This window comes from Macrobrachium rosenbergii, chromosome 13, assembly GCF_040412425.1.
Source record: "Macrobrachium rosenbergii isolate ZJJX-2024 chromosome 13, ASM4041242v1, whole genome shotgun sequence".
Taxonomy (NCBI): domain Eukaryota; kingdom Metazoa; phylum Arthropoda; class Malacostraca; order Decapoda; family Palaemonidae; genus Macrobrachium; species Macrobrachium rosenbergii.
The window spans coordinates 23,331,320-23,350,004 of NC_089753.1; the positions used below are offsets into that span (position 1 = coordinate 23,331,320).

Genomic DNA, 18,685 nt, shown 5'->3' on the forward strand with positions numbered 1-18,685 from the left:
CTCTCCCCACACTATACACCGTGTTGTCACCATCCTTGTCGTTTCCATCAACTTCCATCCCTGGACCGTCTGTATCTGCTCCCTCTGACTCTCTTGTTCGGGCTCTTTTTGACAGAGTTGAAGGTGATTTTCTGAAGAAGTATGGCAGTAGCGAGTCGCTGAAATAAAAGAAGAGACATCATAGATCTCCTTCCTTGTCTTCGTCTGCACCTTCTTCTTCTTCTTTGTCGTCTGTTCTGTCCATCCCTGTCAGACGTTGGAGGAAGAGAGACTTCATAGCTCCTCCACGCAAGAAGATTCCCAGACCCTCTTCGGGTTCTCGGTTCTCTTCTGCAGCTGATCCTTGTTCGTCCAGACGCGTCTGTGTCGAACCAGCTCCTGCTTCATTTAGAGCTGCTTCAAGCCTTCTTGCTTCTTCACATAGCCATGCTCCCTTCAAGGAACAGAGCCATGTTTCTTCTGCCTTAGCCGACGAACCTCACCCAGTTCCTGACTCCCATACTGCAGTACACACATCCAGAGAAGTGTCCTTTAAGAACCCTAAATCTACGGATTGGACTTCTCCAAAGGAGATTTCTGTGAGCTCATCCTGTCCCAGGAATGAGTGTTTTCCAAGGCTGTAAGAAGGACAATAAGGCTCCCATCAAGAAGTCAATTGTGAAGGAAAGCTCTTGGGATCAGGACTGTTCTCCTCATGGATCTCATAATTGTTGCCCTTGGCACGGCAATGTCTTGTACGCGGGTTGAGAGCCCTACATGGTTGCGTAACCACCCATCGCTGCCTTCTCCCTGTTTTTGTTCGTTCTCATGTTCTTACGGAAGGGACCATGATCCGCGCTCTCGGTCACACGTCTGTGACCGTCCTTCACGTAATGGGAGTCTTGCATGGTCATGTAACCAATCATGGCATTCTTTGTCTCGTCGAAGTTCTTGCTCCCATTTTCATGGACGGGATCGGGATCAGGACAAAATTCCTTCTCATTCTGCAGATCTTCAAGCCCCAAGAAAGTCCTAGGCCCTGAGCAAGGCTACACTCCAGTGGTGAATGAAGACGTTTTGATTTCCTGCGACTCTGTTGACAGGCCAGATCGTGATTCCCGCGGCCAGGAGGTAGAAGATGTAGACAATTGAGAGTTTATGATAACCTGTGCTAAGGTTGTTTAACTCATTCGTGGGTATAACGACCTGGCTGAGGAGACACTGGCAACCACTTCAGATTTCTCTTTGGGAATTGAAGCCCTGCTGAGGCCTAAGAAAGAAGCGAAGACATCTTCAGGGTTGCCTTGCTCTAATCATGCTGACTTCATTCTCAATCAAGTGAATTCTCGTGTCTCCAGACAGGACAGTTTACTCCGTTCCAGTAGGTCATTCAGGTTGCTCCCTCCACCACTTCCTCGGCAGAGACATTTTTACACAACCCCCAAGGTTGTATTGCAGCTAAGACAAGTAGATCCAGACCTGGTTTGTCTAGGCCCAGGCCTATCTTTAGACAAATTAAGGCGGAGGGTCCATCCTTCACCCATCAGGAGGCGGCTACTACGGAGATACGTACTGCTTTGTCATCATTCCAAGCTGTTTCATGGCTTGACTTATGGTCATCAGCAATGGCCAAGATCTCTTCCACTTCTATGGGCGACACTGAAGAGAGTGCCACTTCATTAGGTTGCTGCAGTTTGGCTGAAAGACCCTTTCATACTTGGGTCACTTAACAGCTAACACGTGGGCCAGCTGGTTGCTGAAAAGAGGGGATGCAGCCCTTTCCAAGGTCTTGAGATTCATCAGTACAGATTCTGTGTTAGCTTTGAGGAATGGAGATGTCTTAAGCTCCTCATCTCTCTTCCCCAAGGACCAGCTTGACACTGTAGTTGACAGATGTAGGGCGGACAACAATAACCCTCTTGTGCATCAAGCAGTCTCTAAATCATCTGGTCCTTCTCATGCTAGTGCTTGTAAGCCCAGACTTCAAAATACTTCTTACACTTCTCCTAAAACACCTCAAGGCATGACAAGACATCTTGATGTTCATAAGTGACTGTATGTATCACTGGCACAGGACCGCATCAGTCTTGCACCCCGATGCTTGATTGTATAAGGAGGTTACATGAGTAATTGGTCCCCTGTTCATGATTGTGAATAGGAACATGGCATTTTTAGGCAGAAAATCAACTTTTTATAGAATTAAGAAACTGTCCTCCAACCTAAGGAGTGAGTCTTCCACTTAAGAGGTGATGGTTTGTGTTCCTATAAGAGCAAATCACAAATTTTTAAAGTAATTTGTATTTCCGTTAGATTTACAAACCAGAGCCCTTAATCATAATCCCACCTCAGCCATGTCACATAGTTCCTTATGTGAAGGTGGGTTTCAGTGACTGCTTCTGCTTGCACTGAGGGATATATTCTTATATTAAAGGCTCAGGTTTATATTCTATGAGGAATACATACCATGTGCTTAAAAAATTTGGTGTTTTCCTGTATCAGTTGTTCTATAAAGAACAATAGAAAAATGTAATTTTAAAAAATGTTTTCAACCCATGATATACATCTGAATATCATAAAAAATGAATATGATTATTAAAAAAAGGTCCATATTACTCATTTATACTGTACTGTATTGTTAGCCTTAATCTTTTGGGGTAACATGCTGCTTTCATCTTAAATTTGATTAAATATCTTTTGTATACCTGTTTTTATATAAAAAAATTTTTTGTAATAGAACCTGCAATCTATAATAGAAGTACATCAAACTTGTCATAAATGCTATCTTTTATGGTTCATTAGATATTCAGTTGACAATTAGCTAGTTTGTTTAGGTGATGAAATACGCCTTACTCATGTGGTTATTAGAGGAAATAAGAATGAAGTTTTTATAATAAAACTAATATTGTAATACTTACCTGAACACCTGAATTAGCCCTGGTCACCTACCAGCCTGAACTACATCCCCATAGCTTTTACCTACTAAGTGGGTAATTAACTGTCAGCGTTACCAATGCTTACAGGAAAATCTTGTCAAATGAGTTACCTGAAGTGCCGTTGGCAACACTGCTGCAAGTCCCGGCCAAGTGAGGCCGAGATCCCCAATTGCGTTATTCACTATTCAAATTGAAGTGGGGAGGAGGGTGGGAATCATTCAGGTGTTCAGGTAAGTATTACAATATTAGTTTTATAATGAAAACTTACTATTGCAATACACTCCCTGAACACCTGAATTAGCCCGATTAACAAAACTTTAAGGAGGTGGGATCAATGTAATTCAGCCTGACCTGCCAACAGGGAAAGCAGGTAACTCATTATTCGCCTACTCTGTATAAATGAATGTATCCTCACCTGGTTATCCCACTCGGCAGATGAGAATACCTGTAGAGAGAGTACCCCTGATGTCAGTCTCATGTCTAGGTACTGTCTGAGTCGAGCTACCTCTCATGTGGTATTCAAACCTCCTCATGGATAGAGAGTAGCAAAATAAAAAACCAACCTCCCATGAGTAGCGGAGAACGACGAACCTCCCATGTGGCTAATCAAAGCACTCTCATGTATGGAGGGGTACGATGAACCTCCCATGTGGCTATTGTAGCCTCTCATGTATGGAGGAGAAATCGAGTGTGCAGGATCTTCGTGTTCTTTGCCGCCTGTTGCCGCCAATGTCTGCGCAGAAGAGGTTGAAGAAACCAAACCTGTCCACTGGATCTGCCTAACTTCATAGTACTAACACCAAACTTAATATTCTCACTATGAATCCCAACCAACAGAGAATCCAAAGTTCCTTAGACTACATTCATTACCTAAACTTCCCCCCACCCTTGACATTACTATGTAATTATAAGATCGAGTTGGTCGCCACAAAGGGAACCAGCGAGTAACTCTTCTCTGAAGAAAACTGAATGTCTCTGAGGTAGAAAGTCATGAAAACCAACACCGACTTCCAAGTGGCCGCCCCTAAGAACCTCCGCACTGAGAGAGTACCCCCTCAGCTAAATGAACGCACCCTCAATAATAGAGTTAGCCGCTACACACAGACTAAGAGAACAACTCTCATGTAAGGAGGAGAATGATGAATCTCCCAAGTGGCCAATCAGAGCCTACCCAGTATGGAGGGAATGAGGTAGTGTGCCAAGCTGTTAACCCTCTGCCCTGCAGGTTGCGGCAAAGGCCAACAACCGACGCGTGAAGAAGTATCTCAGCACCGACGAAAGAGCCTAGGCTAGCCTACGAAAGCACCTCTTTGTACTCTTGTAGGGAAACTATCAAAGACTAGGATACTTAAAACGTACTAAACTTAAGTTCATGTGATTATAATATCACTGTTGCTTAAGATTCTAAAGCCTAAAAGGAACTCCTCATCTGGTTAACCTAATAACCACCGCAGTACGTGAATACCACCTTAGCTAAATGAGCGCACCCTAGATAATAGACTTCGCCATTACCCATGGACTAAGAGAATAACCTTCTGAGCCTTCGCACTAAGAGAATACCACCTCAGCTAAATGAACACACCCTAGATAGGAGAATTCGCTGCTATATGCGCTGCGGCGAATTGAACGTCTCTTAAGTAAAGGAAGAAAACACAGACGGACTCCCAAGTAAACTGCCTCCAGAATAGAAGACACTGAACAATTCCTTAGAAACGAAGATGAAGTGGACATACTCCGAATACTGTGCGGTAATGAAAAAAACTGTTAAATGCTAAATATAATGTAAAGTCAAAATTAAATTGTATTCAAGGGCATATAGCTCGCACCTCATGAGAATCGTGTAGTGTGCCTGCAACTGTGTTTGTGGAGTGAGCGTTTATGAACCAGGAACCAGGAACCCTCTCTCCGAAGTAACTAATTGCATTCTTTGACAGGGGACAGGAAGGATTCTGCGGAGAGACAAGAAGTGTACACAGAAGCAGATGGAGTTTCTCAACCTTTGATGAATAGACTTTAATATTCGCACCGGACATAAAGACATCCCCGCTTGATCGCCGGAACTGAACACTTGCAGACAAAGAACCTTAAACGAACGAGGCAGAGTTTTAGCCTCTGACTCTGTCTTCGCCACGAATTCTGGAAGAAGAGAAATACATATTTCCTGCCTAGGAAACCAGCCTAGAAAACTTCCTGAAGCTCGCCCACCTTTCTATCTGCAGCTAAAGCCGAAAGAAAGAAAACACCTAATAAGTTGTCTTAATGTTAGAACTTCCGACAACTCTCACGAAGGAGCCCGAGTCGGCAAGGCCGGACGTTAAACTTAAAGGAACGTAATAAATCATAGAAGATCTTCCTACTAGAAATTTTTGGGAAGATGGAAAAATGTACTGCTAAGTGTTGAGTGGTAGCTAGCAGTAGCCGAAAACGGAAGAATCTTGACTTTCCGAAGGAATAAGAGAAAATCAGCTATTTTGGTTATGGCAGGCCTAAAGATGGAATGACCTTCCTTACGACACCGACTTCCACGTCCAGCTGACATGGTAAAGCTTACAGGTTGACTTTCTCAAGCTGAAAGAAACACTGTCTAGACATAGCTTTAGAGAGTCCAGTCTGTCTAGCTGTTCGCTCAGCAGTCGCCTGCAACTAGGTTCATCATGCAAGAGTTTGGATGATAATGGTGAAACTGCGGTTGTATAGAAGATCTTCCGCATGAGAAGGAGCATCGGAACTTCCGTAAGGAGCATTAGGAGTTCCGGAAACCAAGGGCGTTAGGGCCAGCAAGGAGCTAGAGTCATAGACGTCTTGACACTCTGCAGTTCCTGATTACCTGATGAATGAGACTGAATGGCAGAAACCATACACCTCCTAAAGTTGTAATGATCTTGTTCCCCCCGAGTTCTCAGATACGACACGGCAGTTATGATGTCGCAAAGCAGACCCACTACTCTGTTGCGCACTAGGACTGAAAAACACCTGAGGGGTTCCTTTACAGCCCTGTGTTCCCAAAGATTATGACTCCTCTCATTCCTGATCTCTCCAGAGACCCGAAGCCTGGGTTCCTCCAAGGTTGCTCCCCAACCTTGATATGAGGCATCTGAGTACAGATAAACGTCGGGAAGAGGGGAGACTATAGACCTTCCGGATGCCAGATGCACTTCTGACTATCACAGAAGATCCGACAAGCGAGAATCGTTCCAGACTATACCTGCATTCTCAATATGGAAGTCCCAGCGATCCTGAGACATACAAAATGTTAACCTGGTATGCCAGCCCCATTGACACCAAAGTGATGAGGTGTCAGGCAGTACAGGATTGGAGGGAGTATATCCATCTTGTTTGAGAAAACCCTATCAACCCAACAAGAAACCCTATCAACCCAGACACATCCACAGAGTGGGAGAAGGCCTCCGACTGGCTGCAAAAGGTGTCCTTCAAGATACAAGCCTCCCTAGATGAAACTGAGACCAAACAATTGACGAAGGAACCCGAGAGAGAAGAGCCTCAACAGACATGTTGAGAGGAACCCTGACACCCGCAGAAGGGTTACCCGCTACCTTGTTAAAATCCCTCCTGAATAGGAAGCCAGGTTGAATCCTGCTTACTCGACCCTATCAAAGCCACTACCCTACGTCTGCCTCCCTCAATGCCTGCCCGACATGGCCAAAGCAGACCAGATTCTTTGATGATTGAGCAACTACCGGTTTTGTCGCATACAGCGACTCGAGCATCGCTTGATTCGGTAGTGTAGGCTCCTCCGGAACCTTGGATTGAGTATAAGTGTGGGTGAAGTCCACCATCCGCTTATACTCATTCTCATTAGCTGAAGGAGAACCAATATCCAGTACCAGATCCTCCTCTTCAAATGAACAATCCTTGTCGGACTGGTCCAACCAAGCCACAACAGGAAAGAGGCAGGCTGACCCCTAGCAAACGCCGAACTCGAAAACCTGGAACTTGCCACACCTGGGTACGTGGGACGGACACCTAATGTATCAATCGCGAACATACTGGAGGCACCGAAGTAGGCTGCGCAAACCCTGCACCACCCAACGAGGATGATGCAACACCTGGGCTGGCCACACCTGGGTGGACAACGCCCACTCCTGAGAGCGAAGAGGCCGCAACACCCAAACCACAAATCTAGATGTATCAAAACCGCATGAGAATGGGAATCTGGAACTGAAGACCTCAAAGACCCGGAATCAACCCTGAACTTACATGGATGCCTAGACGGAGGGACAGAAAAACCTGCAGGAAAGTTGAGAAAGAAGAAGCCAAATGAGTGAAGAAAGAAGAACCCACACTCAGAGTAACCACAGGGGCGCCTAACGCCGACGTTGGACAGATGGAGAAGGTACCAACCGGAATGAACTCAAAGGAGTTTTGAAGGGGAAGTTAAGAGGTACCGAACCCAAGGTAACAGACAAAGGCAAATTACCAGCTATCCTGGAGAATGGAAAGGCTGAGGAAACTATCGGTGCTGATACACTGAACGCTGGCACACGCGAACCGCCGACTGCTGTAGTATCAAAGAGGATACATTACGGTTAGTAACCCGAAGAATGAAAATAGGGAGTTGCTGACACCGCAAACACCTGAGAAGCAACTAGATTGGATGCCTGAGAAACTACAGGATTCACAAAAGGATCCGTTAAAAGTACCTCTTCCCTCAACCCCGCAGAGAGAGAGAGAGAGGGAGCCGCTGAAGCTCTAATATCACAGGGTTGAACCAAGAAAAGCCTTTGCTCTGCTGAGTTAAAAGCCAAGAAAGCAGGATGAGCAACAAAGGCCCTGAAGAGCCCTCAGAAGAGTGGACTAAAAAAGATTGAGAAGGGCAATGGAAGAAGGCTTAGAAGAAATGGGGAAAAAAGGGGAAAATTCCATAGTGGCCGAAGAGGCCATAGATTTCAAAGAAAGAAAATAGACTGGTTCTGTCCCCCCCCCCCCCGGATAATCTTGATAGACATCATTATCAAATTCAGAAAATTCTTTAAGACATGATCATGAATATTGTAAAACTCGATCGCCAGAATTACCACTATCGCAAGACGAAAGAAATTTTAACCCCTGAAGGAAAAGGAACCTTAGAAGAAGGAGTATTCAAGGAAAAACAAAAATTCAGAACCAGATACTGTACATCAGAAACCAAATCTGAACGACCCTCTACGGATCTGGAAACCTTTTGTTGCACAGAGCACGAAGCAGGAAATAAAACCAACGATTGATCTAAATGAGAGACCTAAACATTGGCGGCCCCAACCAAACCTGAACCCAAAGAAGACTGCACGTTCAACTACTCTTCCTGAATACTTCCTAAAGTAGAATTCATACTCGTCTGAGTGATTCCTAATTCTATATCCACCTTAGAACTTACGGTTTTAGAGGGAAGGGGGGAAATCTGCTGCCAATACTGCCTGCTCCACGCCGGGGGCCTGGCAGATCCTACCTTCAAGGTTTGCTGTTCTCCATGACCCCCGGCACCCATTAGGGCTGGTTATGGAACAGGCAGGGGGTTGCTGAAAAAGAATGATTAGTGTCTATAACACTAGTACTACTATCCTTATCTCTAGTTTCCATTAATTTAGTCATAAAGCTGGAAAAATAGACTAGACATACTCAGCTGGTAACTTGTCCTTTAACTTTTTGAATAATTCTCCCATCTGATCTACCAACCAAGACTCGATGCCTATCTGACTGATACTACACTGCATCTTCCTACATAAAATACAAACAGAAAGTCAATCGTGTTTGAGGGTACTCATCCTACGCTTGCAGGACGTATAGGGCCGATGAGCGTCAGCATTTCCAGCAGTAGAAGGCTCTGTTGTTGAAGATGTAAACGAAGTGGAAGTATCGGCGCTAGCAGACGGCGACGTCTTCTTGTTTGACTTATCCAATCGAGTCCAAAGTACCGATCCCAAAGTCAAAATCGGGAGAGAAGTTCCAAATCCAATCAATAAAGTATCCATCCAGGAGAAAATGCATTGAAAACAGTCCAAATCATGATCTGATGTCCAAATTCTTAAATGGGGGTCAGGCTAAATGACAAAAGTTCGCCTGATGTAGGACACACCCACACAGCATGGCGAACAAATTGGGGATCTCGGCCAGGACTTGCAGCAGTGTTGCCAACGGTACTTCTTGTAACTCATTTGACAAGATTTTCCTGTAAGCGTTGGTAACGCTGACAGTTAATTACCCACTAAGTGGGTAAAAGCTATGGGGATGTAGTTCGGGCTGGTAGGTGACCAGGGCTAATTCAGGTGTTCAGGGAGTGTATTGCAACTGAAGTGGTATACATTATTGTGACCAGATCAGCCATTTCTGCAAATGAGTATTTAACAGTGCTGAATGACAAATGTTTAGGATCAATAAAAGGCAGATATTGTGCTCACATGAATCAGATCATGTTAAATACTATAAAACCCAAGAGTTTAGCTTGCAAAATAGACAAAATTATAAAGACTCATAAAGATAAATGTTGCTTAGGCCAGGAAGTCTAAATAGTAAAACCTTAAGTGCACTTAGAACTGGAACTTTCTGTTTAAGTTCTACATTTTTGTTTGCATTAATCATGTAGGAAGGGTTAGGAGGTTTTATGTGCATTCTGTGAGTTTGCCATGGGGAAGAGGAACAATTTTATGGGTTGTCCCCGGGTTAATTACATATTTTGCTACAACTTGACAAAATGAGAGAGAATTACAGGAATGCTGGTGCATCCAAGATTTAATAGTCTAGCCAAGACACCTAGAAAGATACATCACTTAAGGGTGTTGATTATCCCAAGTAATCTGTTCTTGAACAGACTGGTAATGGTGCTATTCCTAACCTCAGCTGGTAGATTGTTCCTAAATAAATGTACTTATGTACCTATATATTTCACAACATATAACACACTTGATATGTAGACTTACTCTTGTACAAAGCATATCAGTCTAGGCCAGGGCCATCCAAGTTGTTTTAGTCTGAGGGCCACTCGTGAAAAGAGTCATGCGGGCCACCTGTGTGCATGTATATATATAAAAAAGAGAAATATACTTTCTTATTTTTCTCTAGTGGGTCACTTTTTGCCCACATGCATGGGGCTGGACAACCCTGGTCTAGGATATAATGCACCTATTTTATTTGCACTGAAGTAATAATTCTTATTGAATATGACTTTAAAAATGGAGGTTTTACTGTACGAGTAAAATTCCCTGTCACAGGTTGTCGAATCAACTGGGAATCACCTGCACAGTCATTGTTCATGGAAAATTAGCTAAGTAAAAAATTGTGTGGTGTAACTTTAATATTTATTTTCCATATTTTTTTATTTAATTGAAAAGACATTAATGGGAAATATGTAACTATCATTATTTCTCTTCTCATTTTTTTATATTCATAATGCCTGGTTGTTATGTTCATGATCAGAATTACAACTGTTATACTGTACTGACAAATTTTCAGATATAACCTGATTTGCTTTACAACTAAACTAAGTAGCCTACTGTACTTTCATGAGTGATATGCTTGATGTAAACGAAGACACCCAAATGCTTCATAGCCACACACTTTGTTTTTTGACATTTGGCCAATAGGATGTTTCCCTGACAAAAAGAAAAAGGCCTCATTATTGAAATATATTTACAAAGTTTATGTTTAGATGGTGATTTCTTGATGATGTTAGCTCAGAAACAGTTTGTGCCAAGAGTGAACAGTGAGGATGAAAGCAAGGTAGGTTGACCAAGGACATTCATGGCAGTCACTGGTTGGGTGGTCAGGTTATAGTATTCTAGGTTAGGTTAGGTCTGGGTATGTTGGTTACAAATACGTTTTTGGAGGAGGGGTATCTCCCACCTGAGCAGGTGTTGTAGTTTCGGTCACATCAGTACTTTTATTTTAAGCCTTTGTAAGGGAACCTCAAAGTTCAGCTCCGCAGCTTTATAAATGTATTTAAATTTTTTGAATTAAGTATGCAATGCTTAAAGTTGCTTATTACATTATTCTGTCTGTGAAGTCTGTTGAATCAGTTTGGTGAAATTAATGTTCACTAAGTGTCTGAGAACTGGTTTTGAAGGTATCTTCTTGAATGAAATTGGTGCTCGTGTGTGTCAAAACCAAATTAATTTTTACACAAGATTATACTGTTGTTCCCAAACACATTTTGCTCATTAATTGAGTATAGTATCCCATTGCAGAAGGACCAGTTCAGCTTAAAGAAAAGGAGAGCAACCAAACAGAGAAATTCAAGAGGGCCCAGTAGTGCTTTTGAAGTGTGGAAGTGTTCATTTTGCCCATATTCAGCCTCCTCGGATGATGAACTGATGGTACACTTATCTACTCATAATGGCAGTTTTATTGAAGTACGAGAGCATAAGGGCAAGAAAAATTTTAAGTGCAAAATTTGCTCTTATGTCAGCCACACAGAATATGGTGTAAGAGTTCACTTGAGAAGTCATACAGGAGAAAAGCCATTTGCATGTCCCCTCTGCCCATCTCGCTTCACTCAAAAATGTCATCTGAAGTGTCATCTTGTCAGGCACACAGGAGAAAGACCTTTTCAGTGCACATTTTGCCTGGCCAGATTTAACAGAAAAAGTAGCCTGCACAGGCACATTCTTGTTCATACAAATTAAGTTTGTCTCTTTCAAGTATTTTGTGAAGCTATGTCGATTATACATAAATTATTGTATAAATGGTAGCAAAAGAGATTAAAACTCTTAAACATAATTTAACTTATAAAGGTGACAGTTTTACTTAATAAAGGTGACAGTTTTACTTGATTTAAAGTTGACAATTTTACTTTTATTTTTATAAATGTGACAATTATAATTTGAAGGTGACAGCAACTTTTTTTTTTTACATTTACTGGTATAGGTTGTTAATTTCAAATTATTTATAGAACTAGTGTTAAGTAGCCAGATTTTAGTTACAGAAATATAAATAAATAAAATTGTTGTTAGCTTAATGAAACTAGTTAACATTTAAGGTAAAATTTATCCAACTTTATGAACTTTCCTTTTACTATTTCCTTCATTATTGATCAGAATTGGCAAGGAATTGATAATCATTATTGGTATTGTTAGATAACAGAATAAAGGAAAACTCTGGACATAATTTTTTCCTTTACTTCTCCTAATTATCATCAGTGTTATTCACTTCAACCAAAACGCAGACTGCTGTTGCTAATGTGTTTATGGGATCATCTTGATAAGTTATTTATCACAGTCATCCCTCAATCTTTACACCACTGACACTGAGATTACTGAAATAGTTCTATTTGGTAAAGAGGATATTTCGTCAACTTAAGATCTTTTGGAATGTTTGTCAAGACAAAATAGTTTACGCAATTATGCACACAGCATTAGTGCAAAAAGTATAAATGTAGGAATTGTAACCAGGCTACCCTAAGGTATACTACCACTAAGCTACCCTCCAAGTCCTACTGCAACCCAGGATAGCTTATGAAAATACAGTATTGAAAATATACATTCACCTGAAGAATAGTATAGGTCAAAGAATTCTTGTCTTTTTAAATGTATACACTAAACACAAGAAAACAAAAAATATGACACATTATCAAGAAAAATGTATTATTAAAATACTTTGTCACTGTAGCCTAGCCTACGCCTACTCAAACTACAGTAAACTCCCTGTACTCACGGTCTCACTATTCGCGGACGCATGTATTCACGGACTCATGTATTCGCGGATTCCTCTGTGGAACGTATCTACCCATTATTCGCAGAAAATTCGCCCATTCGTGGTATTTTTCACTGAGAAATATTCACTAATTACGGTATTTTCATCTCATTTTCATGACTAAATGCACTTTTTGTGATAAAAATATTAAAATACTCAGGTATAAGCATTTTTAGTTTCTTTTTTTGTGTTTAAACTATAAAAATAGGCAGTTCTAAGTGTTTTTAGAGGGTTTTAAGTATTCGCGGATTTCAGCTATTCATGGGGGTTGCATCGCATCCCCGCGAATCTGGGGGTTTACTGTATATTATTCACAACAGCCTCTATAATTATATAGGAAATACTGTACAGTTAAATTATTAGCTAACTGCTCATACTGTGTGCAATTTATCCTTAAACACATTAAAAAACAACAATGCAACATAATTGCATAAAGAAACCTTAAAATGATCGTATGGGGTATCCAAACATGAGAGAGTGAACTGCAGGACTGAGGCTAATTCAATTTGCAAATTTTACCACCACCCACCCCCAGTGGACCTGATTACTCCTTTCTTCTCCCCTTCCCTCCCCCTCCTTACCATTAAGCCAACTGGTACACGTTATAATTGACTAACTAAGTGTATGTACAATGCTTAGCTAGTTAGCCTGGTTGAGCAAAGCAATTTTATTAGTCCAATATTTGCTAAACACAGCTATCCTCACTCGTATGCTTTTATTAACACTTTTTCCATTAAGTTTGATGATGTACATATGTTCACAATGACAAAGGTGCTTTCAAGGATGTAGTGTGTATCGAGTGATTACTGCACTTCAATTTGAATATAACTAATTCAAAATGTAGGTTAAAAGAAGCCTGCTTTGCGATGACCCAGCTGACCATCAGTTATTAATGTGCCACTTGTCAGAAATGGAGAAACGGAGTCCACTTTATTTAAATCTGTAAACTGGGTGTACAGTGTATAGTATAGAGGAGCTGGTGCGAGGAGGAGATTGTGGAGGACAAAGTGGTTCATAGAGGGAAGGTTCATGCTAGCACAAAAACTGCTAATTTAGACTGCATTTTGTCCATTTCACTGAGAATATTGCGCTCTGCAGAATTATCAGGTCTGTCCTAAGAAAAGGGAGGACCCCAATTTTGTACTTCTCTTTTGGGCGCTATGAAGCACGTTTGTAGTGAATCTTAGAGCCAAGGACTGCTCGGTACTATGCCATTGCTGGTTTTACCTTGTTGCATTTCCATTGCTTTTTTCAACTTCAGCAGCTTCCTTACTAGAACCATCATAAGGAAAGGATGGAGGAAACCCCTGAGTTCCAGGCTAAATCCTACTTGAAGGAATGTAGCTGTCAAATGATTGTTAGTCCTTGAAAGGTTGCCTATATCTTAGCCAACAGAGGTGATCTCTTAAGATTAGGATGCTGTTAATTACAGGAAGGCAGTACTGTCCCAGAGAGCAGTCAGTGCATGTTTACCGGAAAGCATGCTCTATAGGTTTCCCCAGAAAGACTTGATGAATAACAACTGAGTCTATGGTGTAGATATTCAGCTTCCAAAAGTTTGAGGTACTAAAGGTGATGTCAGAATTACTTCTGGTGAGATATAACATATTTCAAGATGGTCAAAGAGGATATCTGACAGTTTTCTAAATCATTCACAATTTTGAGGAAAAATGAAACCACCTTTTTGGACAACTTTGCTGGCATGACAAAGCTTCCAAGTCTTCCAACCTATAAAGTGGAGAACATTTCGGCAATGTTAAAATAAAAGATCTGATGCAAATAGCACTACTATTATTTCTCTGTAGGCATAGGCTGCCTTATGAACAATACCAAACTTTCTGGAAGTATTGGATGATAAATTTCTCAAGCATTGTGAGAATGAAAGATTAGAGTCAAAGGTAACACATGTAGCATGATGCCATGTTGGCTAATCATAAAGTCTTAGTTTCTTTTGAGTTCAGTCTCATCCTTAACAGACTAAATCACTTGCATCTCTATTAAGGCCAGCAAACACTATTTCCCATCTGGAGAAAAATATGAACTGCTACAAGAGTTGCTCCTGAATAATACTGTATACTATCTTATTTTCAAAGATAACAGTAGTAATAAAGTTTAAAACAACTGAAGGTCCCAGAACACTATTCTGTGGAACACCAGACACAAGAGGTCTAAGCTCACAAAAGATACCATCCACTGGCAGTCACTTTAAAAGCTGTGAATGCGATAGAAGTGCATAGTCTCCACTATCAAAAAATTATAGATATATACAGGCGAGTTACTTACGTTTTTTGCTTTTCAAATATATTCATAAGAAATCAGGGGCAAAAGCAGAATAATCTGAATCAGCGTTTTCAAAAAATTATAGATATATTTTTACGATTTTTAGAGCACAAAATATTATTTGATTGCAAAAGGAATTTATTATTTAACTTTGTTCAAGATTTTGCAGTTAATTTTTTAAGTAATATACATGTACTGTAAATGCTTTATAAGTCACATATACAAGGCTTGCTTCTTTGACTAATTGAAAAGTTGGACTTGACCCTAATTAATGTGCCAATAAACTTTTTGTTATGTTTCATCACTAACCCATGACTTTAGCAAAGCCTATCTGTGCACTGTGCATGAATCTTGTATAAGTAAGTCCAGGTAGCTCAGCTGGGCGAGCACATGCTCCTTACAGTCCCTTATGCCTGTATATCCAGGACAGTAGTTGACTGAATCATTCTTAGTATGTCTGCTGATGAGTTAACAAGTTCCACAGATTACCTGACTTTTAGGGTGGTTCATAAGATTACAGTGTGTCCAAATTGATTTTCATTTATTTCCTTGTGCTAGAGTATTGTTATTTCATTGATGAGATCTTCATTAAGACTCCTGCCTTTTGTGAATGCCACAAGCAATTTACTTCAATGGATCTACAAGAGATTCAGAAGTTCAGAAAATAATTTAATTCTCCACTATGGGGCTATTTTAATGGTTTTATGATCATTTTTCTTACTGTCTGCAGTGTAGTGGTGTCTAAGAGAAATTTTCATCAATGTACAGTATAATCTAACTGTTTAATACAGAGATGTCTTAATTTGTAACAAAACTTACATTTTCAGGTTAAGAATGTATTTTACACACTGTTATCTACATTCCTTTTTGCTTATTAGAATAAGGGGTTTCTTTTGCTAGGATTATTCATGATCCAGTGAATATTGCTGTCATTATTTGTTCAGTGCAACTAACAGGGTCTGCAATTCTTTGGTGTTCACTGTTCTTTAGCTCCCTGTTCTCCTGGAATGTCCAGGCTCCAGTTGTTCCTTGCTGTTCCACCATCCTCCATCCTCAGTACCTTAGGTGTTTGTGGCCTGCAGCTCCTCCTTCATTGCCCACTTCTTTGTATGGAACACTGCTCCTTTTCTCTCTTTTCTACAGCAGAGGAGCAACTAAAAGATTTAGTATGTGGCTCTGTTTCAGTCACTTTTCCCCTTGCCTCCTGCTTGGGTGCAGCCTGTGCTGGGTGACTTCTAGTGTAGTTCCCATCACAGTGGGTACTAAGTTCTGGTAATAAAAACAGTGGTCATGGTCTTTTCTTTGCATCTCCCTGTCACCCCTTTAGGAGTATGGAGTTTTCCAACCGAGAGTTCCCATTTTCTCCCACTTCATTCACCTGTTCTTGTTGCATTGGCATTCAATGCCCTATGCTTCCTGTCCCTGTCTCCCAACTGTCATTCTTTCTGATCTTGTCTTGGCAGGTCCTTTTGCCTCCTTTTGCACACAGCAAGCCTTGTCAGAGATCACATGCCTTCAGGTGCATTCCTGCATCTACTCTCTTTCGCTCTCCTGGCACCAGCCTCCCCTTCTGTGATCATCAACAATCTGATGCTCACTTCCTCATTGCAGTACTTCTGTTCATGCCATTTGCCTTCTGAAGTCCTTACATGGAGAGGACTGTTGCCTCTGCAGCCATACGTGTAATCAAACCACACTGGTGAACCCTTGTTGTCTTCCTCTTAGCTCCTCAGAAAGTGTTTGCTCCTTCCCAGTCTGTCTCTTGCCATGTGTGTGCTCAGATGTATGCGCACTCTTTTTTTTCTGCTTGCTGCAGTTCAAAAGCTTCATGTCTTCCTGTTCAGATAAGTTTTACTGCCATATTTTCCTCTGACTTTTGCCTTGTGTTTCCTGCCTTTCGTGTAGTCTGTATTTTTTCTGCTGCCCCTTTTTTCCCCCCCTTTCCAAGTCTTCCTCACCTCTTGCTTCAGGCTCTCTTCTGTTTCCTGCCTAAAGCTTGTATCCAACTCTGGGCCTATAGTACCTGCCTTGCCAGCCTCTACTGCCTTCCTTCAGCCCTGAAACTAGCCATGCTTCATTGCCAGACCCAGCAATTTCTGGCACCAGCAAAATAAGCAAGCATGTAAACATTTCATTTAGGTTTGTTTCACATCACCTTTGAGTACAAGTGATTTTGGGGCTAAGTTTCTTGGTTTTCATCCAATAATTCTTTGGCTTAATCTGTTAGTTTGCAGTAAACTAAAAAGCATATCATACAAAGACATCTAAATATATATGGGGTTTGTTTTGTTTTGAACTATAAATTTCATGCTATGATACCCTAAGGGATTTCTAGCGTATCTTATGATAGACCAATCACCAACCAAAGCAATGGCGTAATCATCATTACCATCAATTTTATACATCAGTGGTTGAATGATTCTGAATTGGATGATTGTGTTGTGCCAATGTCACTAAAATCATCAATGTTCACCTATCCCTCTCCGTGACACATGCATGAAAGCAAAAGCAAACATCCATATTATTTCAGGCCATAGGCCTCACCGACTTCACTTTGCCTCACTCTTTTCACTGGAATTGCCTATTATATACCCAAGAGAGAAAAGTTGACTGATAGTAATTTAAGCTCAGTCCAAACATAAGTAGACATATGTGGTCAATTACAACCAGTTCTACTTTAAAACTTGAAATCAACTATACTCAATGCAAGCACTAGTAGCAAGAAAACAGGAATGGACTTACAGTGTGCTGTGGGAGCTGGTTGACAAGTTGAAAGCTTGTAAGGTTGTCCTTCTCACCTGTGGGTCCAATAATTCATTAGACTGAGTCACAGCTTCAAAGATTTGTCTCCCATGGCCATCATCAAGCTAGCGCTCATATTGTTTGCTCTCTCATATCTTTTCTCATCCCCATTCTTAAGTTTCTTTACACCTTTTTGCCTCTTCAGGTCCTTCTCAAAGTTGCTATTGAGGTTCTGGTAAAGAAATTGAGATTAGTGATGAAACAAATATATTTTTTATAACATTTTTTTCAATATACACTCTTTACCCCAATTCCCCTCCTCCCAGCTCCATGGTTCTGTTGCAGCTGGATTAGACACAAAGAAGCCCTAAGGAACTCCCTAAGGAACTCATAAGTACTTGCACCAACCTATACAAATGGATTGGCAGGGACATGTGTGGGATTTGTGCACCATGCACAAGTAGGCTTTGTATTAAAAAAATTTCCAGTAAAAAAAAAAAAAAAAATATATATATATATATATATATATATATATATATAAGTAGGCTTTGTATTAAAATAATTTATATATATATAAAAAAAAAAATATATATATATATATATATATATATATATATATATATATATATATATATATATATATATATATTATATATATATATATATATCTATATATATATATCTATATATATATATATATATATATATATATATATATATATTATATATATATTGTCTTTACTAAAATATATATATTTATTATGCAATTGGTTTTTAGTAAAAAAGCTATACACTGTATAAAACAAAAATGAGAACAATAGAGAATGGTAATTTACTTCACTTACTGCAACCATATGGAAAAGCTGCTTGAAGAGGTTGGCCAGCAGATGCTAGTGTTGTCGTGGAGTCTTGTCATTTGGTGGAATTAAGAAATAAACATCTTAAAAAGCAAAATTCAAAAGTGAAACATACAAGCATTGTCATTCAGTGTTGGTTCTCATTACAATCACACTACTAGTTTGTGTTTAATGTGGATGTACTGCTGGTACAAACAGCTCGCTGCTGTTGCT

The 18,685-nt window shown here is 40.5% G+C and overlaps 1 protein-coding gene and 1 long non-coding RNA gene across 15 annotated transcripts in view; one reads left to right on the forward strand and one right to left on the reverse strand.

The window, feature by feature from the left end:
• Positions 1 to 18,685, forward strand: part of LOC136845024 (longitudinals lacking protein, isoforms H/M/V-like) — a 345,912-nt gene that overhangs the window by 304,340 nt on the left and 22,887 nt on the right. For 4 of the 9 annotated variants that reach the window (XR_010855043.1, XM_067114706.1, XM_067114704.1 and 1 more), the window contains one exon: positions 11,090 to 12,003. The exons of 3 other annotated variants lie outside the window; for them this stretch is intronic. Coding sequence is in view for 5 of the 6 variants with exons in the window: in XM_067114706.1 (XP_066970807.1) it covers positions 11,090 to 11,527 (438 nt within the window). In the remaining variant the exon portion in view is untranslated. Of the gene's footprint in view, positions 1 to 11,076; positions 12,004 to 18,685 lie in introns of those variants that run through there. 2 more of the 9 variants (XM_067114714.1, XM_067114713.1) reach the window with 2 other exon arrangements.
• LOC136845025 (uncharacterized) overlaps positions 1 to 18,685 on the reverse strand; it is a 356,972-nt gene that overhangs the window by 12,448 nt on the left and 325,839 nt on the right. For all 6 annotated transcript variants that reach the window (XR_010855048.1, XR_010855044.1, XR_010855046.1 and 3 more), the window contains one exon: positions 17,616 to 17,847. This is a non-coding gene — a long non-coding RNA (uncharacterized lncRNA). The remainder of the gene's footprint in view (positions 1 to 17,615; positions 17,848 to 18,685) is intronic.